Raw genomic sequence first — 24,095 nt, 5'->3', positions numbered from 1 at the left:
GTTACTCAGTAATACAGTTCATATAAGAAAGGTCAGTAATACTTGATTTTTTCCCTTAATTCAACAATTTTTGAGATAAAGTATTAGGTCCTTGTCACCAACCAAAAGTGACCTGTTAGCTTTTTTAGTATAATTATAAGTTTACAGATTATTTGATGAATTTCAAAATCCACTGTAATTATTATCCTTACTGAGCTCAAAGTTTCCCATCTTTGGCCAGTAGGAGCCTCTTCAAGTTGTCCCCTGAGCCCTTTTGACATGACCCCAGTAATCTTTGATAGCTTCCTTGCTATGTGTACAACAAGATGTTCCTAGCTCATCTGGTGTATTTTCTACAATCAGCCATTTCTCTAAGAATTCCTAGTTTCTTTTAGTGAGAAATGGTATTTCAACATCATATTATGGGACTTCCATGGTGGCGTGGTGGTTAAGAATCTGCCTGCCAATGCAGGGGACACAGGTTCGATCCCTAGTCCAGAAAGATCCCACATGCCACGGAGCAACTAAGCCCGTGCGCCACTACCGAGCCCATGCTCCGCAACCACTGAAGCCCACGCACCTGGAGCCCGTGCTCTGCAGGAAGAGAAACCACCGCAATGAGAAGCCCGCATACCTCAAAGAAGAGTAGCCCCCACTCGACACAACTACAGAAAGCCCGCATGCAGCAACGAAAACCCAACGCAGCCAAAAATTAATTAATTTAAAAAACGATCACATTATGGTCACTAAGGATGCATAATTGCTAAGTTGATCATTGTTCTAGATTTTTCAATGGATAAAGGTAAAATATTTCAGTAGTTTATATTGATACTTCCAATTTAAATGCAGAACTACAGGGCTTTCACTTAACTTTGTCTATATTACATCCATATCTCCTTTCTTCCATGAGTAGCCTGGTTCTCAAGAACACAGAGGATAATGGAATTAAACTGTCCCATAATGACCCATCTGCTTTATCCTTGTGTTACACACACAGCAGTCTCAGAATACTACTACTAATAGCATCACCACAAAGCTGATTTCCGAAAATGGCTAAAAATTGTTTTTGCATTGACTCTCCCCATTCTTACCCATTTTTAATCAATACTATATCTTCACTGTCAGAGGATATATTCATTAGGTGCTACATTATCTCCTTGTTCACCCATAATTATGATTAGTTCTATAAATAATCATATTTTTAATGTCCATTGCCAGTCCTAATGTTGATACTTCTTTAGTCATTTTGGTTGGCTGAAACTTATTCTTTACTAGATTTGTAAGGAAGGGCTCATGGGAACAATATTAGCGAAGCTTTTTAACATTGATGACAGTTTGTCTATGTCCTTTATACTTGAAAGTCAGTTTTGCTGGATCTAGAATTCTTGGTTCACATTTTCTTTCCTGAAGTATCTTAAATGTTTTACTCTATTTTCTTTTAGCATAAAGCATTACTATAGCAAAGTCTGATAATAATTAATTTTCTTTTCCTTATAAGCCACTTTGCCTAGATGCTTATAATTTCCCCCACACCTCTTTCCTTTAAAGTCCAATAATTTTAGTAGAATATGTTCTGGTGTTTGTTGTATAAGTCCATATTCTCAATATGCAACTTTCAAAATATAGTTTCAATTCTTTTATTTCAGGTAACTTTTCTTAGATTTTAGATTTTTTTTTTGTGGCTATGTTGATCTTAGTGCGCCATGTGGGCTTTCTCTCTAGTGTGATATGCAGGCTCCAGGGCACATGGGTTCTGTAGTTTGCGGCATGCAGGCTCTCCCGTTGAGGTGCACGAGCTCAGTAGATGTGGTGCGCAGGCTTAGTTGTGCTGTGGCATGTGGGATCTTAGTTCCCTGACCAGGGATCAAACCCACGTCCCCTGCATTGGAAGGTGGATTCTTTACCACTGGACCACCAGGGAAGTCCCTAGATTTTAGTGTTTATTCTGTTCCTTTACTTTGTTTCTGTTTCTGTTTCAAATTCAGGGACTCCTATTATCCTTAAGTTGGATCATTTTTCCCCAATCTTCAATTTTCATCATTTTCTCTTGAATCCTTATCTCTTCATTTCTTACTGATGTTTAAGAATTTCCCCCACTTTATCTTATATTTCTCTTAATTTCTCTTAAGCTATTATCTGCTATATCTAATTGTTCTTAGTCTAATTCAGTCTTCATTTTTGAAATGAGTTCCTTTTATTTCTAATTATTTTCTGACTTTTGTCACCTCACTCTTTTCTTTCCTATCTAACATCATTTTCTTAAACATTTACTTTCTTCTGAAATAATACGGTACAGTTTTTATCTGTTTTGTGAACATGTCTTTGTGGCGGGCTTTCATTATCTACAATGATATTATTTTCCACTTTACTCTCTTTTTTCTTATAATAATTTTGTATGGGATTTTACCTCAATCTTTTCCTATTGCACTTTTTTATGTGAAATTAATTTTCTTGGACTTTGAGAAAATGTGATTCTAACTTCAAATATTCCCTCTTGATTTAAAATGTGGTTGCTTGATTTTTAAGGTTTCCTGGTGCTGTTCCCCTCTTCCAATTTTATCAGAACCTCTCTTCCTTCATCTTTGGGTCTCTAACCTGTTCAATTTTCATTCCACTCCCAATACTTCTCCTAAGTGTGGAGCACTGTCCTTGAAAGGAGCTATGGAGAGTCAGTTTTAAAAGTTTATTGGGTCTGGACTGTTCTAGCCCCTTCATAAATTTCGGGAACCTCTTGTGCGATCCCAGTATTTGATTAGGTAACACCCTTCCTAATATCAACTGCTGTTCTCACACCAGCCCATCATACTTTCCAATGAATACTTACTGACTTCCCTCTGCTTCCTCTCCTACAGATGCTAATACTATGCAGTGTGGCTCTTGGTAAGGATCTCTTGTTAACTAGTTTTGATATAAATCCTGTCCATGGGTTTTTGGTTTTGCTATCTAGTTGCTCTGTTTTTTTAAGAGGGGATTCAGGGAGATTAAAAAACCATGTCACTGCTACTACTGCTGCCACCATCTTCCCAGATATTAGAGTATATTTTAATAGTCCTTAGAATCTTCTACAGAAAAAATTTTTGAACAAAATGCCTTAAAAATCTTATAACATTTTCAGAAATAAAACAGGTAAAACAGAAGAAAATGGACCCATTTTGTCTGCTTACCTCAAAAAGTCTGAACAAGTTGTATCTTGTTTTATAATCAGTCCACAAGACCATAAAAAAGGCATTCGTTGAGACGGTGCTAATCATAATTATCTTAAAGAGACGACTCATTATAACTCTCTTCACAAATGCCTGACACTGAGTATCTTTCCTCCTGTCAAAAATTTGAATAAGAGGTATGATTATCTTATAGCTCTGTTGTAAGGTAATGCATAATGCACACTTTGTTTTAGGGACAAAGGTCTGCTTTCGCCCTTCTGTGAATATAAATCTACATATATATATACTTTAAAATTGCAATGCAATGCTGACTTAATGACCACTGAAATATGTATGACGATTACTGGGTGGGTCTGTCCCCACTCAGTTGCTCAGTTCCTCCTCTCTAGACCTGTGAAAAAGAATGGTTACCACTCCACCTCAAGCAAAACAAAGCACCATCTTCACTTACTCGTTCAACAAATTTTTATTAAGTAACTACTGTTCAACTCACTCATTTATTCATTCAACAAGTTTTTATTGAATGACTACTACATGCCAGGCAATACAGTAGGCACTTGGGATACAGGTAAGCAAAACTAAATATTGTCAGTCTAGTAGGGAAAACTGCTAATCAAATAATCAGCCATACAAGTGCTTACAAATCAATCATAAAAAACTGACCACCCTAAGAAAAAATGGGCAAACACACAGTCAACTCATTAAAGAAATACAATGGCATGAAGTTCCCTCCAAAATGTTCAGTAGCACTACTAATTGGGGAGGTACAAATTAAGTAAAACCAGTAATTTTGCTTATAAAATTAACAAAGGCTTAAATGTGATAACATTTAGTGCTGGCAAGAGTGTAGTGCAACGGAGCAGTCTCATAAACTGCCAGGGGAATGTAAACTGACCAACTTTTCTGAAAAGCCTTAGTTCTGTTTGTATCCTCAGACCCAAGGAATCTACCCCAAGAGAATACAATCTGAAATGCAAACAGTGACTTTAGTCAAACATGTTTATCCCAGCAATATTTGCTGTGAGAATTTGGAAACAATTTAAAAGTCTAACCAAAAAAAGACAGGTTAAGCAAATCATGGCATATCCATTTCATGGAATATTATACAGACACTACAACATGTCTATGCCTTTTTCATGATTTAGAAAAATGTTTATGAGCCACTGGATAGCAAAACAGAAAGAAAGCAAGATAAGAATTCTCTACTCAAAATTATCTCAACTGTGCAAAATAGGTAGAAAAAAATTCGGCATGAAGTATGCCAAAATGTTGATATTGTCTGCCTACGGATAGTGAGGTTATAGGTAATCCTTTTTCCTATTTATTTATGTTCATCTGTGCTTTCCAATTTTTCTCAGAGAGTATGTATTACTTTTTCCCCATTATATGTAACAAGTGAACCCAGTCTCACACAGTAAAAAAATATAGATTTATATACTTTTATAACCTATTAAAAACAAGATATATAATTTTCATTATCTGATTTGAAATCAGGTCTATTACCCAAAAAAAAAGGCTTCAAATTATCTAACATAGTAGGGAATAAAAAAGAACAAAATGGAGTCAAACTAGTCATTCAGTCTACAGGTCAAATAAGGGTGCGACTGAACGCTTGATTAACAGCCAATTGTGACAGGAAAGCCGAGGAAACAACTGTTTGGCTGAGACTTCACCAGCCTCACCAGTTGGAGAAATCAGATTATCCAGGACGAGCCCCTCAGTCTGCGAAGTGGATGAGTGCCTGTGGGAAGAGGCTACGAGACCCAACACTGCCATTTGCACACTTCTTAACAAGAAAGAGAAATAGAGAGTATTTACTGAGATTTCCATAACGTCTCATAGAACAGCGGCGACACATCCTCAAACAGTGAGCTAGGACGGACTCTTGTGTGGTTCTGATGATAAAAGTGTTGAGACATTTTCCAAATTTTCAATTTTTATTCCTTGCTTTTACCATCCAACAGAAAATCTCTGCTTAGGAATCTCCTCAGCATCTAGATTCCAAGAGGCCTCAGAGGAGTGTCCACAGAGGGCATCGTTGCTTTATGAAGTCACTCTTGGACATTCCGGTATGTTACTAGCCGGCAGGCCCCTGGAGGGGAGAGCTCCCCATTGGTCTACCCACAGATCCTCTCTTCCCAAGGAGACCGAGCACCTCTGTTCAGCAAAAGAGTCACAAGCACCGTGCAACTGTGATGCTCTGGGCTAAAGCTGAGAGGCCAGACAAAAGCCCCTCCTTCAGGAAGTGCCCCCAACTGACAGACAGAGGCCCTTAATAATGTGTTAAAATAGGTTAAGGGTCATAGAAGAGGGGAAAGCAAAATTCTCTGGGCTTCTAAGAGCAAGAGCACACAGCCAGGGCACAGCACTGGAGACACCTGGAAGGACAAGGAAAGATTTTGATGGCTTTGGGGCTAGAACCCAAGAAACAGGAAGAGCAGAAGTTATCCATGCCTGGGGCTTCCCTGGTGGCGCAGTGGTTGAGAGTCCGCCTGCCGATGCAGGGGACGCGGGTTCGTGCCCCGGTCCGGGAGGATCCCACATGCCGCGGAGCGGCTGGGCCCATGAGCCATGGCCGCTGAGCCTGCGCGTCTGGAGCCTGTGCTCCGCAACGGGAGAGGCCACAACAGTGAGAGGCCGGCGTACCGCAAAAAAAAAAAAAACAAAAAAAGAAGTTATCCATGCCCAGCACTGGCTAACTGGGGACACAGAATGTGCACATACAAACCACCTGAGAATGTAAGGGACGGGCCTTGGGGTAGAGATGTTTTAGGTACAAGAGCAATAGGGATTTTTGCTCTGTTCAATTCTTGGGATTAATATATTCTCTCATTCTCCTTCTCCTAGCCCCTTTGGCTTCCAAGGCAAATCAAGACAGAGGCTTCTGGGTAGCCCTGTGTTGAATTAAATGTTTAGTTGGCCAAATTGGTCAAATTCCTGGAACCTTAATTCCTTGGGCCATAATAAAAGGAGGTGACCACGTCACCACCTCCACTGCCCCAGGCATTCTGAAACAAGTGAACACGACCATCTCACAAAGAAAAATACTCTTGTAGGCAAGCGGTATACTGAACTGGGAAATAACATCTTACCAATCTCTCCACTTAAAATCATCAACAGCAAAGCTTTAAGAAACACTTTGATTAATGTCCCCAGGCTTCAAACCTTGGCCTCACCGTCTTAGTCTATATTCTTTCCCTCAGGGATCAAGCTCCTCCTACTGCCTCCTTTGGTCATATGCCCCCTGACGCCTTCTGGGCTCCTGCCCACACCCTGACAGTGGCCTCCTGGAGCAGCTGCTCAGAGAGAGCCTGAATCAGTTCCCCATCTCTGTTTCCACCCGCCCCAATTCAACAATGTGCCTAATCCCGCCGGGCCATATAGGAGGCCCTCGGTAAATCTGTGCTATGTGAATGTACCTCAGGGATCCTTACGCTCACTCAAGTAGCTGAGCCTAGTGGGATTCTATTTCCAGGAATCCCAAGGATACACTACTATGCTTCCGCTCCTTAAGCTCCAAAGCACACTTCTGGGGAGAAATGAAGAAGAGATTAAGAATGTAAAAAATTCTTTCACGATGCTTGGAGGGGTGAGGAAAGATGGCTAGCTGGAAGCAGTCAAGAAGAGACCAGCTGTTCTTGGTGTACAGTATCAGCACAGCCAACCACAGCTGAATGTGTTTTCTTTTTATTTGTTTGTTTATTTATTTTTGGCTGTGTTGGGTCTTCGTTGATGCAGGCGGGCTTTCTCTAGTTGTGGCGAGCAGGGGCTACTCTTCGTTGCAATGCACAGGCTTCTCATTGCGGTGGCTTCTCTTGTTGTGGAGCACGGGCTCTAGGTGTGCGGGCTTCAGTAGTTGTGGCATGGGGCTCAGTAGCTGTAGCTCATGGGCTCAGCAGTTGTGGCTCACAGGCTCTAGAGCACAGGCTCAGTAGTTGTGGTGCACGGGCTTAGCTGCTCTGCAGCATGTGGGATCCTCCCAGACCAGGGCTCGAACCCATGTGCCCTGCATTGGCAGGCAGATTCTTAACCACTGCGCCACCAGGGAAGTCCCTGAATGTGTTTTCTGAAGTCACTGATGAAGAAATCTAGTCTGGGACTGGAACTCCAGCTGATGAGTGGACTCAGAAGTAACCAGCTTATCCAGGCCTACTGAAATCACCCGTATCTTCTTGTGGATAGGTGGGCGGGACAAGCACCCTGGATGAGAAGCTAAAGGGCCACCTCTTCTGCCCTTTTAGCAGCAACTTACACTCTCCCTGACTTGAGCAGCACCACCTTAGCCGCCGCACACAGTCAGTAGGCACGGCAGCTTGGTGACTCTAGTCTTCTGACCAGGAGTCATTCCTAGTTACATGTAACTAGAATTGAAACACAAAGTTCACACATTATATCCAAACCCTATTACACCTCTTGCTGTTTTGCAGAAATTTTACAAAACTGAAAGTTATAGAGTTCAACTAGTATATTTTTAAACTCTGTATTAGAACGTATACAGACTGCTCCACATTAACACTAGTAGTCCAATACCTCAGCACACTGCCGAAGGTCAGGTGTGTGTCCATATGCAACATACGTGCTGCTGCTTTTTGTCTCAAGCAAAAACATAAAGAATCATGCTTATTCTATTTATCTAAAGATGTCCTAAATTCTATCGTCAGAGAGTAACCACAATTTTCAGAACTTTCACTAACTTCATTTTAGAAAAGGACACTGTCAAACGTGCTGCCCTGATTTATTATCTATAGAGGTCATGCAAAGGGTCAAAGGTCATAGCTATTTAAACCCCCTCTACTCCAGTGATCATTTAAAAGGAAAATAGAGGGAAACCAAAGCTTGCCACATCAGAGAAACCACTGTCATCACAAAGATTTGGAACAGAAGGAAAGTTGGGGCCTCCAACTTTGGCAATGTCTCTTTTAAGTTGAAATGTCAGTTACTTAGAGCAAGTCTGGGGATTCATTCTGTTGGAATTTACCACAAGGAGTATTACCACAGACTTCTGATATGGGATCTTTGATTCTCTAAAGTTCATGAGTTCCAGCAGATGCGACACCCCTTAACATGGACCTTATGTCAAATCCTCACATAGATGCTAATTAGTAGCTACATTCTCAGGTCCTGACAACTGCAATTATTCGCTGTACCCTGCTCTCTCCACGGTGCCATACACAGTACAGGTTAATAGTTTTTAAGCCTCTCAGACTTACATTCAAAATAGAGGGAAAGGTTTCCATTCAAGGTACAATGAAACAATTTAAGTGACACCACAAGGGAGCAAACAAACAAATCCAGAAGGTGGAATATTCTACAGGACTCGGTTTTTACAGTAAGTCACTGATATGGAGAGAAAGAGGGAATGAGGGCAGGAGGCTTGCTCGCTCTAGACTGAAAGCTGAAAGAGACACAACAACCAGATGTGATGGGTGAACTTCATGTGAATCACTGATTAGAACAAAATTACTGTCCACAGACATTCTTGACCTTCAGAACAATTTGATTTGGTATTAGGTGACACCAAGAAATCATAGTTTATTTTGTTTGGTGTGATAATGGCATTTTGGTTTCTACAAGAAAATGACCATATTTTCTAGAGATGTTTACTGGAGGATGTAGGGGCAAAATGACATGCTATCTGGGATTTGCTTTTAAATACTTTAGCAAAGAAAAAGGAAATGGGAGATTATATGATGTAACTGGCAAGATCTTGGTAACTTAAATCTGGGTGATCAGTACATAAGGGTTGAATGCCCTATTTTACTCTATTTTAAAATATGTCTACACTTTTTCATGTTTAAAAATTCATGTAGAAAACTTTGAAGCACTGAGCTAGAAATCTTTGGTAATAAAATGTATAAAAACTCCCAAATTTATAATATGGGAAAAAGTTTATAAAAACACATGGCTTTGCTTTTTCCTCTGTTTTAAAAAAATTTTAATTAATTAATTTATTTATTTATTTACTTATTTACTTTTGGCTGCGTCGGGTCTTCATTGCTGCGCGTGGGCTTTCTCTAGTTGCAGTGAGCAGGGGCAACTCTTTGTTGCAGTCCACGGGCTTCTCATTGCGATGGCTTTCCCGTTGCAGAGCACAGGCTCTAGTCGCGTGGGCTTCAGTAGTTGCAGCACGCGGGCTCAGTAGTTGCAGCACGCGGGCTCTAGAACACAGGCTCAGTAGTTGTGGTGCATGGGCTTAGTTGCTCCGCGGCATGTGGGATCTTCCCGGACCGGGGCACAAACCAGCGTCCCCTGCATCGGCAGGCGGACTCTCAACCACTGCGCCACCAGGGAAGCCCGGCAGGTAGATTCTTAACCACTGCGTTTCCCTGTTAAAAATTTCCTGCCTTTCCCTGTTAAAAATTTCAAAGAAGTACAAGTTCTAGTGTCCAGGCTCTGGATCTCCCAGCAGCCACAGAGTCTGGGGTGACTCTTCTCTCTCTTTCCCCCACCCCACCGTGTATACTCCACACCCGCAGGGCAAAATGACTATACCTGCCAGGCCAACAGAACCAGCCGAAAACTGGCTTCAGAGAGCTCAGCCTCCTTATCATATTCCCATATGACTTCTCAGACTAGGGGCCAGGGTTGGTGGGGAGTGGGGGGGATGAGAAGCTTTGCTTATTGTAACACAGAGTGATTTTTCTGGCTTCTGATGTAAGGCAGGGTATAAAGATGATCCTTGTTAAATCCTACTACTATAAGGCATGTTCCTTGGATAGATACATACACATTCTTTTAATCTACCTTTTAATCTCATTAATAACTACATTCCTGAGTTCCCTCAAAGAACAGTTACTGCAATTTTTAAATAATAGCTTACTTTATATTCCATTTTACTCATGTCAGCGACACATGGAGTAAACAGAGCTCATTACTGGATAATACCCAAGTAGCTTCTAGCTCAGTGGCTACATACCCTCAGTTCAGGGGTCACAACACGCAAATGATGGGAAAAAATGACCCTTGGTTCCTCCTCCCCTCAGTATGTCAAATAATGACCTGGCAAGTTGGTCACTGTGACAGTGAATCCTTTTATTGCCTCACCTTGCTGGAAGCCTTGCACAAGACACTTGTCTTCTTCTTTCTCCCTGTCTGAAAAGGAAGGATAAAACACTAGACAGCTCACCCAATTTTTGAGATCTCTGTAAATTAAGTAACTACTTAAGTAGTAACAACAGCTAAAATCCAAATCAACTTTAGCATCATAAGAATCGTTACATACAGTTAAACCCTTTACCTATAGAGTTCATCATTCTTTTTCTACCTTACAATTGCTCTCCAACACAATGCATTTGTAAAGTCACCATAATCACTTGAATTTCTGGGTTATAAAAATGTGTGAATGCTCCCCCATATCCATTTCTGGTCTTTAAAAATGTTATTTCTCTTTTTTAATATTATTAATAGAATTACCTGGGTTGATTTACCTTATATATGTGATTAGATATAATGAAAAATACCTCAGGCTCAAGTTTAAATCATTTTTATTTAAGCACTGATTTTACAAAATGTGATCGTTCAAAAGGTGAACTAAATTTACGGCTTAATGTTCATGTGTTGATAAATTGCCTTCAAAATACATTGGAGCTAGATGTGTACATAAGACATTGGAGCTAGATGTGTATATAAGATTTTACATCGTTTTGGAAGAAATCACACAGAAGCAGCTGCTTTTTCAATAAACTTGGCCAGTTTCACATCTCTTTTGGTCAGTCCTCCACAGTCATGTGATGTGAGAGTTATCTGAACCTAAGAAAGAGAGAAGCAGCTTTGAAAACCCTGAGTTGCAATTCATGATGCTCTCCTTTGGTAGTTCAGAAATCAATCTATTACTCAATATTTACCTTTGAGAATTGAGGAGATTAAATGATTTAGAAAATACTACATTATGAATAAGCAATGCATTTCTAAAACCCAGTAAACTCCAGGCTGGGCCCAGCAGCCTCCTAGGGATAAAAAGGTTCTCTCATAAGAAGGGCAAATGAGCTACCAGAATCTCAAATCTTGACTCTTCAGGAAAAAAAAAAAAAAAAGAGAGAGAGAGACACTGAGGTACCACTTTAACTCCCATTACTTTAATTACACCAACTATTTTCAAGCCACTGAGAAAAACTAAGCTATCAAATGTAATATCTTAGCAACCATGTTAAAAAAAAGCCCATTTCCAAATTAGGGAAGTGGGTGTGGGGTGGAGGAACAGACTGTTGCCTCTTGACAAATCAATTAAAAAGCAAAAACAAAATTATGGGCAAAGAGAGGCAACTAGGAAATAAAAGTTTATGCTGGTACCTGTATGCTCTGAATTATTGCAATTAAATCACAAAAATGTGAAATCTTCTTTTTTCAAAGAGGACTTTCAAAGAGATAATAGAAATCTCACAGAAATCTAGATGATAAGAAATTCCACATGGCATGATCACCAAGGCAAGGACACTTTTTGGGCAAGTGTTATTCTTCTCACTGTGCCCCCTTAAAACTCCTTGATGAAGTCTTTTCAGTCTGCTCTTTCTCTTAGGAAGGTCAGTTCCCACTGAGAATAGAGAATTTAATAAATAGTTCTTGAGCAAATTTATTAAATAAGGCCGTATCTTTCTTATTTGCTACCATCTCTTTCAATAATTTACCTTAAGAGGGTTTAAAAATTTATCTACATGATAGATATTCAAGTTTAATTCAGGAGTCTAATTTGGCCCAACTTTTCCATACTAGTGTCTGTAGAAGATAAGCATGAAAATAAAGAACTCAGTCACTGTTGTCTTGAGTAGATCTGAACATTTTTTTACTAATTTGCAGTAATACACAGGGATTCTGAGAGAAAGAATAAGAGAATATTTTCCTAAGCACAATGACACTTAGCTGCACAGGATGACAAGCAAGAAAGGAAGGAAGAAGTTTCTTAAACTCCATAATTATGGTGATTCCAAAATCAGGCAATTCAGTTACCTTGTTGTACACATTGAACCACTCCGGGTGATGATTCATCTTCTCTGCTTGTAGGGCAACTCGGGACATAAAGCCAAATGCCTGCATAAGATGAAGTCGAAAGTGATGACTGACAGTGCCCCCTGCCCTGGATCTGAGAGAGATAACAGAGCAACCCGACCAGAAAAAACATGGCTAGAATCCTCAGGGAAGCCTGGAGAATCAAATATGAAAGCGAATGCTCTCCACAGAGCTGGGGAAGCAGTGTAGCAGGACTGTGACCTGCTGCTGGATGGTGAAAAACAATCAGGCTCAAATAAACAAACCGGGAAATTGGTCTCACCCAGTGACCTGTCTGGGCTGTTTAATTTTCCTCAGGACGAGACTCTCCAAAAGAAGGAATAATTTCCCTTTAATTCAGTGTCCTGGATCTCACTACCTGGCCCCAAATCTTAGAAGTCACTTTTCTTGCAGCACTGCTCCTTTTGTTTTTAGTGACTGGGTTGCTAACTAAGGCATCGACCACAAAGACTATGGGAAAATGTCTTGTGAGTGTGTCTTAAGCCAAAGCTCCAGTAGAAATGAACAACCATCCCATCCGCCAGGCAGGACAGAAGGGGGTGAGAGACTGTTTTCATTGACATCCAGAGTGGAACAGAAAAGATGGGCTTGCCCACTCAGGGTCTTCTTGCTACTGCCCAGCACTGCCATTTCGAGGAGAAAGCACTCCGCCTTGGGGCAGAAGGCTGCAGAGCCAGCCACAGGCATAAGTGGGGGCCTGTAGGGCACTGTCTTCATACCACAGGGAAAGTGCAAACCTAATTTTGTTAAGCAGAAGGCAAACTTGTCCTGAGAGGAAAAAAACCATTTTTTTGCTTGCTTTCAAATTTTTATGAGGATAATTGCAAACAGTAGAAGAGTTTGTCTCTTCCGTGTCCATAAGCCAGAAATACTTGGTAAGACTCTGAGGAAGTGGTACATTAATTACAAAGTTACAGTGGAATTCACAGGCATTACCCATTACAGCCACATAAATAAATATTTAACTTCTTTACCCCTATCCAGAAAAAACAATCTGATGTTAGTTGCGCTATGTTTTTTGGATCACCAAATGACATAAGAGTGCATTTCCAAGTTAACAGAAATATGGAAGATGCCATTTTCAAACAATTCTGTCATTCATAATGGTTCCTATCTCAGAATCGATTTTATTCAGGATAAAGATTTCCATTTTGACACTTAATGCCTGAAGAAGAGTCTTCCCTATTAGGAAAAGGAAGGAAGTTCAAGAAAAATCCATTTAACTATGTATGGAATTATCAGTAGGAAAACAATATTCACTCTCCCACCCCTTCTCATTTCACAATTTGATTTTCTATGTGAGGGGAAGGAACAAGTCAAATGAGAAAGTTTGTTTTAATAATTCAAACACAGAGTTAACCTGTATTAAATTATTATGAGAATTTTTACCCTGTTTGCCTATAATGCCTTATTCTCATTTAGCTTTAGAAGATTTACAATTTCATCACCACCCCGAGAGACATTAAAGACATGGATTTCTTTCTTTTTTTAAAAAAAATATTTATTTATTTGGCTGCACAGGGTCTTTAGTTGCAACATGAGGGATCTTTAGTTGCAGCACGCAGGATCTTTTAGTTGTGGCATGCAGTATCTTTAGTTGCAGCACGCAGGATCTTTTAGTTGCAGCATGTGGAATCTTTAGTTGTGGCATGCGGGCTCTTAGTTGCAGCATGCAGGTTCTAGTTCCTTGACCACAGATTGAACCCAGGCTCCCTGCATTGGGAGTGTGGAGTTTATTTTTGTTTGTTTGTTTTTTGGTTTTTTTGTGGTACGCAGGCCTATCACTGTTGTGGCCTCTCCCATTGCGGAGCACAGGCTCCGGACGTGCAGGCTCAGCGGCCATGGCTCACGGGCCCAGCCGCTCTGCGGCATGTGGGATCCTCCCAGACCGGGGCACGAACCCCTGTCCCCTGCATCGGCAGGCGGACTCTCAACGACTGCGCCACCAGGGAAGCCCTGGGACTGTGGAGTTTTAACCACTGGACCACCAGGGAAGTCCCAAGGACATGGATTTCTGAGCCAGGGATTCAAATCCCAATTCTACTACTCAACTGTCATGTGATCTAACTCTGAGCCTCAATTTTCTTATCAGTAAAATGATGATAATAATAAAACGGTCATGTAATTATTTTTATTAAAAAAAAAGAGAGAGGGTGGGAGGGAGAGAGACGCAAGAGGGAAGAGATACGGGAACATATGTATATGTATAACTGATTCACTTTGTTATAAAGCAGAAACTAACACACCATTGTAAAGCAATTATACCCCAATAAAGATGTTAAAAAAAAAAAGAGAGAGATGGGGATATAAGAACACTTAGCACAGCACCTGGCACAGAATGCACATATTGCTACCACTACTGCTTCTGGCCAAACGACATACCGTAAACCTCACAAAACATAATGGTAAATGAAAAGCCCTCCCACAGACTTGAGAATCTAAGATTCCAGTTGCTTTGTCTCAGAAGAATGGCTCTCTCCTTTTCCCATGTGCGATAAACAGAGACTGACACACATATACTAGACAAAGATAATACACGGTGGAATAACACTTTGATGCAGACTGACTGGGGAAAACAGCTGAATAACAAGAAATCAGGTGGGCACAGTCACTGTCTAAGTTCTTAAGCCCTGTAGCCACAATTTCTTTGAACCAAGCTATCCTAAAAGGTCCAAAGTGATGCTTAGAATCCTTTAACATTGCCCAAGAGCCAAATGGATCTACTGAATGGATGATCTGAACATGATCAGAAGTGCTCCTCAAATCTCTGACCACCAGCATGCTATCAGCGTAGTAGTAAAATCTATTCCACCACAAATATGACTTAAAAGAGAACATCCATATCCTAAGAGGTACATCGATCAAAGAAAAAGCATCTACCCTATCTACATACAATGTTAAAAAAAAGTACATCCAAACACCCTCCAAATTTGTATTTTCCTCAGTTTTGCATATTTCCCTTCAACTGCCACCTAATATTTACATTTAATAAAATATCGAAAAGCCTGATAAACAATTTACACAGGATCCTAATTCTTCCTTAGGGAAAGAACACTCTATCTGTTATGGGAGCAAAAAGATAATTCCAAATCCTTCTTCCATATAACAGAACAAATTAATCCTCCAAACATTTAATTTTTTAAATAAATTTATTTATTTAATTTATTTTATTATTTTTTGGCTGTGTTGTTTCTTCGTTGCTGCGCGCAGGCTCTCTCTAGTTGAGGCGAGAGGGGGCTACCCTTTGTTGCTGCACGCGGGCTTCTCATTGAGGTGGCTTCTCTTGTTGCGGAGCACAGGCTCTAGGTGCGCAGGCTTCAGTAGTTGTGGCATGCACGCTCAGTAGTTGGCTAGGTGCACGTCCTTCAGTAGTTGTGGCATACAGGCTTGGTAATTGTGTCTTGCATGCTCTAGAGCACAGGCTCAGTAGTTGTGGCACACGGGCTTAGGTGCTCCGCGGCATGTGGGATCTTCCCAGACCAGGGCTCGAACCTGTGTCCCCTGCATTGGCAGGCAAATTCTTAACCACTGCACCACCCGGGAAGCCCCAAACATTTATTTCTAAATCCACAAATTAACAATATCCATAACAATACACATTCAAATTAAAGTAAAAGAACTTCTGCAAGGAAGTTAGATGAGTAGGTAGGAGAGGGAAAAAGCAAAACCTCAAAGGGGAATTTTGATTATATGGAATACAATAAAGAAGGAATATGACTAAACAGCAAACTTGGCAGACAGTGAAAAACATCTGTCCCTTCTTTCAAAGATTTATTTTTATAGCCCTAGCTACTTGTTACCAGGATGCCAGTTGGAATCTAAAAGCCTTGAGCTAGCTAAAAGTACAGGCTTTCTAAACCATTCCATCAAAGAAATCTGCTAACAGCCCAAGGCAAAATAGATACCAGCAACCCAGTAAGAAGCTTAGAGAACAGGACTGAGAAAATGGACAAATGAAGTAGAAATCAACACGAGTTTAAAATAATTAGAAAATAATAAATACAGAAAACAAAATACATCTAACATATAGATAACCGTTGCCAATAAGAGAACAACAACTTTAAAAAAAAAAAAAAAACAGAAGAAAGAAAAAAACTGGACATGTAATTCAAGAAAAATTTCCAGAAACAAAAGTTTTAAGTCTATAGATTGTAAGAATTCAGCCATGTCTACACATTCTAGTGAAGTCAGTGAACTATGAAGATAAAAAAATTCTTTTGGCACCTAGTCAAATAAAATCAGCTCACCTATAATGTTGAAAAGAATCTGGCTGACTTCAAACTTCCACATATCAACATTCAACATATAAGTTAGAGGAGCAATGCCTATAAAGACTTTAGGAAATGAAAACGTGAAGAATTTTATACCCATAGGCTTCCCTGGTGGTTCAGTGGTTAAGAATACGCCTGCCAGTGCAGGGGACACAGATTCGAGCTCTGGTCCAGGAAGATCCCACATGCAGTGGAGCAACTAGGCCCATGCGCCAGAACTACTGAGCCTGCACTCTAGAGCCCGTGAGCCACAACTACTGAGTCCGCGTGCCACAATTACTGAAGCCCGTGTGCCTACAGCCAGTGCTCTGCAACAAGAGAAGCCACCGCACTGAGAAGCCTGCGCACCGCAACAAAGAGTAGCCCCCGCTTGCCGCAACTAGAGAAAGCCCACGCATAGCAACGAAGACCCAACGCAGCCAAAAATAAATAAATCATTTAAAAAATAAAAAAGAATTTTATACCCAGCTAAACCGTTGTTCAAAATTAATGCAAGAGACATATGTTTTTTAAATGCAGTAACTCAGGGAATAATTTCCATTCACACTTTTTGAGGAAATTTTTATTAAAGGATGAAATATAAGTAACTAAGAGATGAATGCGGAAACTATACCAAAGGTATTGACAGTGAGTAATAAATTCATTCAGCTCTAGAAATACATTTTAAACAACTGTGGGGATTATAGTTACAGAATAAAATGTAAATGTTATAAACTATTAAAAGGGTTGAAGATAATAAAAATAGGGAAGGTAGATGAAAGTTTAAAAAAAATCTTTAAAAGCTGAAAGATCAAGTGTTAAAGATATATTTAAAAGTATAAAACATAAGCACTAGAACTAAAAAACAATATGAACTAAAATTTTAGTTCCTAAAAGGAAAGTAGGAAAAAGTAGAAGTGTAATTTTGATGTTGCTTAGTGGGGAGACCACTATCTAAAGAAATGCTAGCTAAATGCTATCTAAAGAAATGGAGGATTACATTTGCTATGTAAAACTACAGATTTAATAGTATCCACAAGAAGAACGAAATTTAGAAGAAAACAAAACAACTTAATTCACAATTAAGTAAAGGAAAACACAATTAAAATGCAACAAAAAAATCCTACAATCCATATAATGATTTAAGATAAGGGAGAAAAGAGTATATTGATTCTGTAGGGTTTTATAAGACCAAACACCTTTCCAATCAATAAATGTAAAGAGCCTAAATCCAACCAGTTAAAATTAAGAAGAGAGAATGTTACAATGGATCACAAAGCAAAACTCAACCACCAGAAATAAAAGGACATAGGCAAATGTAACTTCTTTTAAGAAATCATAAGGGTAATTTAAATTATAAAGTATATCCACAATGAGGATGAAGACTGAGTAACTGTGAATATCTATATTGCAATAACATAGCATCAAAATCAATGAGACAGAAATGACAGGGCTCATAGGCCAAAGAGAAATATTTGTAGTTGGAGACTTTAATTCACATCTCTTGAGCCATGGCAGATTAAGTGAATAAAAGTAAGGATATGGACTACTTAAAAACATAATTTAAAAGGTAGATGTAATCGATGTATTTTAAACTCTAAAACTTGAGAATATAGCTTTTAAAATATATTTGGAACATGCACAGAAACCGAATATATACTACCCCACAAAGAAAATCTCAAAAATCAAAAAGTAGAAAGAGTACTGATAACATTCTCCAATAAAATTAAAAACAAAATCAGGACACTAATGTAGCAAAAAGTACTACCTGAAAAAATTTTAAATTCTTCTTTTAAAACTCTTGGGTCAATGTTCATTGCAGCACTATTTACAATAGCCAGGACATGGAAACAACCTAAATATCCATCAACAGATGAACGGATAAAGAAGATGTGGCACATATATACAATGGAATACTACTCAGCCATAAAAAGAAGCAAAACTGAGTTATTTGTAGTGAGGTGGATGGACCTAGAGTCTGTCATACAGAGTGAAGTAAGTCAGAAAGAGAAAAATATATACCATATGCTAACGCATACATATGGAATCTAAAAAAAATGGTACTGATGAACCTAGTTGCAGGGTAGGGAATAAAGAGGCAGACATAGAGAATGGACTTGAGGACATGGGGTGGGAGGGTGAAGCTGGGGCGAAGTGAGAGTAGCATCAACATATATACACTACCGAATGTAAAATTGTTGGCTGGTGGGAAGCAGCAGCAAAGCACAGGGAGATCGGCTCTGTGCTTTGTGATGACCTAGAGGGGTGGGATAGGGAGGATGGGAGGGAGGCTCAAGAGGGACGGGATATGCGGCATGTGTATGCATATGGCTGATTCACTTTGTTGTGCAACAGAAACTAACATGGGACTGTGAAGCAATTATACTCCAATAAAGATTTTTCACAGAACTAGAACAAAAAATTTCACAATTTATATGGAAACACAAAAGACCCCGAACAGCCAAAGCAATCTTGAGAACGAAAAACAGAGCTGGAGGAATCAGGCTCCCTGACTTCAGACTATACTACAAAGCTACAGTAATCAAGACAGTATGGTACTGGCACAAAAAGAGAAACAAAGATCAATGGAATAAGATAGAAAGCACAGAGATAAACCCACGCACATATGGTCACCTTATCTTTGATAAAGGAGGCAGGAATGTACAGTGGAGAAAGGACAGCCTCTTCAATAAGTGGTGCTGGGAAAACTGGACAGGTACATGTAAAAGTATGAGATTAGATCACTCCCTAACACCATACACAAAAATAAGCTCAAAATGGATTAAAGACCTAAACGTAAGGCCAGACACTATCAAACTCTTAGAGGAAAACATAGGCAGAACACTCTATGACATAAATCACAGCAAGATCCTTTTTGACCCACGTCCTAGAGAAATGGAAATAAAAACAAACAAATGGGACCTAATGAAACTTCAAAGTTTTTGCACAGCAAAGGAAACCATAAACAAGACCAAAAGACAACCCTCAGAATGGGAGAAAATATTTGCAAATGAAACAACTGACAAAGGATTAATCTCCAAAATTTATAAGTAGCTCATGCAGCTCAATAGCAAAAAACAAACAACCCAATCCAAAAATGGGCAGAAGACCTAAATAGACATTTCTCCAAAGAAGATATACAGACTGCCAACAAACACATGAAAGAATGCTCAACATCATTAACCATTAGTGAAATGCAAATCAAAACTACAATGAGATATCATCTCACACCGGTCAGAATGGCCATCATCAAAAAATCTAGAAACAATAAATGCTGGAGAGGGTGTGAAGAAAAGGGAACACTCTTGCACTGCTGGTGGGAATGTGAATTGGTACAGCCACTATGGAGAACAGTATGGAGGTTCCTTAAAAAACCAAAAATAGAACTACCATATGACCCAGCAATCCCACTACTCGGCATATACCCTGAGAAAACCATAATTCAAAAAGAGTCATGTACCAAAGTGCTCATTGCAGCTCTATTTACAATAGCCCAGAGATGGAAACAACCTAAGTGTCCATCATCGGATGAATGGATAAAGAAGATGTGGCACATATATACAATGGAATATTACTCAGCCATAAAAAGAAACGAAATTGAGCTATTTGTAATGAGGTGGATGGACCTAGAGTCTGTCATACAGAGTGAAGTAAGTCAGAAAGAGAAAGACAAATACTGTATGCTAACACATATGTATGGAATTTAAGGAAAAAAATGTCATGAAGAACCTAGGGGTAAGACAGGAATAAAGACACAGATCTACTAGAGAATGGACTTGAGGATATGGGGAGGGGGAAGGGTAAGCTGTGACAAAGCGAGAGAGTGGCATGAACATATATACACTACCAAACGTAAAATACACAGATAGTGGGAAGCAGCCGCATAGCACAGGGAGATCAGCTCGGTGCTTTGTGACCACCTAGAGGCATGGGATAGGAAGGGTGGGAGGGAGGGAGACACAAGAGGGAAGAGATATGGGAACATATGTATAATTGATTCACTTTGTTATAAAGCAGAAACTAACACACCATTGTAAAGCAATTATACTACAATAAAGATGTAAAAAAAAAAATTTTTTTTTAAATTAAAGTAGCTGAAAAAAATCAGAAGAACGAAACAAAACAAAACAAAAAAACAAAAATAGAAAAACTCGGATCAAAAATGAAATCAATACTAAAGAGAAAATAATAATTATTAATTATTATTTATATTAATTAATAGAAATTAATAATGTAAGCATTACATATGGATACATCTAAAGCAATAATCAGAATAAACATCTTTAAATACTTAAATTATCTTAAATTAATGAACTTTAAAGAATTAAAATAAATTAATTAAATATCCAATCAAGAAAGTAGATAAATAACAAGAAAATAAATTTAGGGAGGAGAGCAGGAATGAATATAAATAAAGGGAAAAGCAAATGTAAATTAATTAGGAAAGAGAAAAAAATGGTATAACTACTGAATCCAGAAGCTGTATCTGGAAGAAATATATAATAGAAAATTGGTTGCTTCCTGTAAAAACAAACAGAAAGGGCTTCCCTGGTGGCGCAGTGGTTGAGAGTCCGCCTGCCGATGCAGGGGACATGGGTTCGTGCCCCGGTCCGGGAAGATCCCACATGCCGCGGAGCAGCTACGTCCGTGAGCCATGGCCGCCGAGCCTGCGCGTCCGGAGCCTGTAGGCAACACCTTTCTTAATGGGGAAAGACTGGAAGAATTCCCATTGAAGTCAAGAATAAAAGAAGCCAAAAACATGTCAATAAGCTTCTTATAAACACAATGAATTAGAAAATACACTGGAAGAAAAGTTCCCATCTAAAATGGCACCAAAAATTATCTAGGAGTAACCTTAATAAGAAATGCATAAATTCTACATACAAAAAACTTTAAACCACTACTAAAAAACAGATGGTGGAATGGTGGTTAAGATTCCGCCTGCCATTGTAGGGGACATGGGTTTGAGCCCTGGTCCGGGAAGATCCCACATGCCATGGAGCAACTAAGCCTGTGCACCACAACTACTGAGTCTGCGCTCTAGAGCCCGTGAGCCACAACTACTGAGCCCACGTGCCACAACTACTAAAGCCCGTGCGCCTGGAGCCCATGCTCCACAACAAGAAAAGCCACCACAATGAGAAGCCCGCGCACCGCAACGAAGGGTAGCCCCCGCTCACCACAACTAGAGAAAGCCCGCGTGCAGCAATGAAGACCTAATGCAGCCAAAAATAAAAATAAATAAATAAATAAATTTTTTAAAAATAGATAAATCTTACTAAATTTTTTTCTGTATGACAATAAAAGTCAACAAATTAAAAGAAAACAAACTGTATTTGCACTACACATTTCCTTAGCATATCAAGAGATCTTATATAAATTAATAAGAGAAAGACCAAACACCCAATTTTTTTAAGTGGGCAAAGGACATAATAGATAACAGAGAAAAGAAATCAAATGGTTCTTAAACGTAAAAACTGCTCCATCTCATACATAAGAGGAGTACAAATTAAAACTAAGTTATATGTCAATTTTATCTCAATAAATCGGGGTGGGGGGAACTAAGTTAAACCTATCAGTTTGGCAAAGATCAAAAAGTTTGATAATATTCTGTTAGTGAAGATACAGGAGAAAAGGCACTCTCATATTTTTGGTGAAAATAAATTGATATAATAATCACTATGGGGGCTTCCCTGGTGGCGCAGTGGCTGAGAGTCCGCCTGCCGATGCAGGGGACACAGGTTCGTGCCCCGGTCCGGGAAGATCCCACATGCCATGGAGCGGCTGGGCCCGTGAGCCATGGCTGCTGAGTCTGCGCGTCCGGAGCCTGTGCTCTGCAGGGGGAGAGGCTAGAGCAGTGGGAGGCCCGCGTACCGAAAAAACAGAAAAACAAAAAAAAAAAAAAAAAACAAACAATAATCACTATGGAAGAGAATACAACAACATTTATCAAAATTAAAAATGCCTATGCCCTTAGGAAAAAATATGATTACGTCTTTCGGCCAAGCAATTCCACTTCTAGGAATTTGTCCTGCAGACATACTCACACATAAATTACAAGAATGGTCACTGCAGCACAGCCTGTAACAGCGACAGGCTTGAAAGAGCCAAATGTCCATTAATAGAGAGCTGATTAAAATGTATTATGGTACATTTATTCACTGGAATACTATGTAGCCATTAAGAAGAAGGAGAAAACTCTTTATCCTCTGACTAGAAATACCTCCAACATATATTACTAAATGGGAAAAAATGCATAACAATAGTCTATAAATTGTATAAAAAGAAAAGAAAAGAAAGTATGTGCATTAATATCTCTGGAATGATATATAAGGATCTGGGAATAGTGAATGATGGGGGGGTGGAAAGGGAGAACTGGGCGGTTGAGAATCAGGAACAGGAAGAGGCTTACTATACTCCTTGGTACCTTTTGACTTTTGAACCAATATATATATGATCTACTTTAAAAGTCAGTTAGCTTGGGAAAAAATGAAGAAGCCATGCAAATGAAGGTCTCACTGTAAAGGGAGCTGGGATCCTCCTGTGATGTATGTAACCTGGTTCATATTAAAATATTTTGGCTCACATTAACTTCTTAACATATGCCTACCTGTTTAGGTGGGTTTTTAGTGCCAATTTATAGCATAGTTTGTCTATGAGCCATGTTCTGTTGAGCCACGGCCATTTCAAACAAACATATGTCCAACAAATAGCATATAATGGCTGATAATGGTTTCAGTCTTTCCTCTATTGCAAATTACAAACGTTTTATGAACAAGTCCATGAATGCATGATGAAGTATGACTTTTTAAGTCACTCTGCCATTTTATGGAATGTAAGCATTACAATCACAGTAAATTGGGCCAATGAAGTTTGTCATTTGGAAATCTCCAAACCATCAGCAATTAAAAGATTTTTCCATGAACCCCAAATCAAGTATTCTTTGGGAACTTTAATTTTCTTAAAGTTCCTTTTGTTTCAGTTTATTCCATGAAAATATGAAAGACTATCAGATGCACAAAACCGAAACAAAAATCCTGTATTGATCTGTGAAATGTTTAACAGCACCCTGAATTTAAAACGCAGCTTCAGTCCAAATAACACGATTTATTAAAGTTCTAAGACTTAACTTCTAGCACATATTTACAATATGAATCTGTCATTACTCAGAGCAATTCTCTTTGATATGTTCTTTAAATCAGCTGCCTTTTATATTTTGATTATAGACTATTTTAATTATGCACTAAAAAAGAACATATCTCCCACTAAGAAAATGAGCACCAGCAACTCCAAAGTAATTTCCCCAGTACAATCTCCATTAAGCCTCTAAATACTTCCTTTACTAATTCAATGAATTAGAACTCTATTGTTTATGAATCACCTTTATGTTTGTAGGCCTATAACCCTTCTTTTATAAAATACAATTGCTATGGAAGGAAACGATATTTATGTCTGATTAGAAATGAAAACACTATTACATAAATCAGTTTGGGCATTTCTTCACGTCTTGAAACATGATCGGCAATTTAGTCTAATTGGTGATCAAGGAAACTATCTTGTGATCAATTAAAGTAATTACCAAATTCCGGCAACACAACCTACCTTAATTTCAGCTAGAGTCTGCACTTCTTCAACTTTAATTAAAAATAATGAAAATTATTAAGCAAAATGCACAGCAAGATCATTGCCAAGCACGCAC

The 24,095-nt window shown here is 39.1% G+C and overlaps 3 protein-coding genes across 8 annotated transcripts in view; all 3 read right to left on the bottom strand.

The window, feature by feature from the left end:
* The window catches only part of CATSPER3 (cation channel sperm associated 3), a 46,960-nt gene extending 36,472 nt beyond the window's left edge, over nt 1-10,488 (bottom strand). Inside the window, exons 1-3 of one of the 2 annotated variants that reach the window (XM_067731796.1) lie at nt 10,188-10,488; nt 4,962-9,493; nt 3,144-3,297 (exon numbers count right to left, since the gene is read on the bottom strand). In XM_067731796.1, the coding sequence (XP_067587897.1) occupies nt 3,144-3,297; nt 4,962-5,062 (255 nt within the window). In that variant the 5' untranslated portion in view covers nt 5,063-9,493; nt 10,188-10,488. Of the gene's footprint in view, nt 1-3,143; nt 3,298-4,961; nt 9,494-10,187 lie in introns of those variants that run through there. The other variant, XM_067731795.1, reaches the window with a different exon arrangement.
* A 122-nt stretch (nt 10,489-10,610) lies between these two features.
* The window catches only part of TXNDC15 (thioredoxin domain containing 15), a 76,066-nt gene continuing 62,581 nt past the window's right edge, over nt 10,611-24,095 (bottom strand). For all 3 annotated transcript variants that reach the window (XM_067731792.1, XM_067731793.1, XM_067731794.1), the window contains exon 8: nt 10,611-10,892. The gene's annotated coding sequence lies outside the window, so the exon portion shown is untranslated. The remainder of the gene's footprint in view (nt 10,893-24,095) is intronic.
* The window catches only part of PCBD2 (pterin-4 alpha-carbinolamine dehydratase 2), a 49,902-nt gene continuing 36,417 nt past the window's right edge, over nt 10,611-24,095 (bottom strand). For all 3 annotated transcript variants that reach the window (XM_067731798.1, XM_067731799.1, XM_067731800.1), the window contains 2 exons: nt 12,087-12,167; nt 10,611-10,892 (listed from right to left, as the gene is read on the bottom strand). In XM_067731798.1, coding sequence (XP_067587899.1) covers nt 10,797-10,892; nt 12,087-12,167 — 177 coding nt within the window. In that variant the 3' untranslated portion in view covers nt 10,611-10,796. The remainder of the gene's footprint in view (nt 10,893-12,086; nt 12,168-24,095) is intronic.

Source organism: Pseudorca crassidens, chromosome 3, assembly GCF_039906515.1.
Source record: "Pseudorca crassidens isolate mPseCra1 chromosome 3, mPseCra1.hap1, whole genome shotgun sequence".
NCBI classification, from domain to species: Eukaryota; Metazoa; Chordata; class Mammalia; order Artiodactyla; family Delphinidae; genus Pseudorca; species Pseudorca crassidens.
Note: the sequence above shows the minus strand (reverse complement) of the source record. Positions and strands in the feature narration are given on the sequence as shown.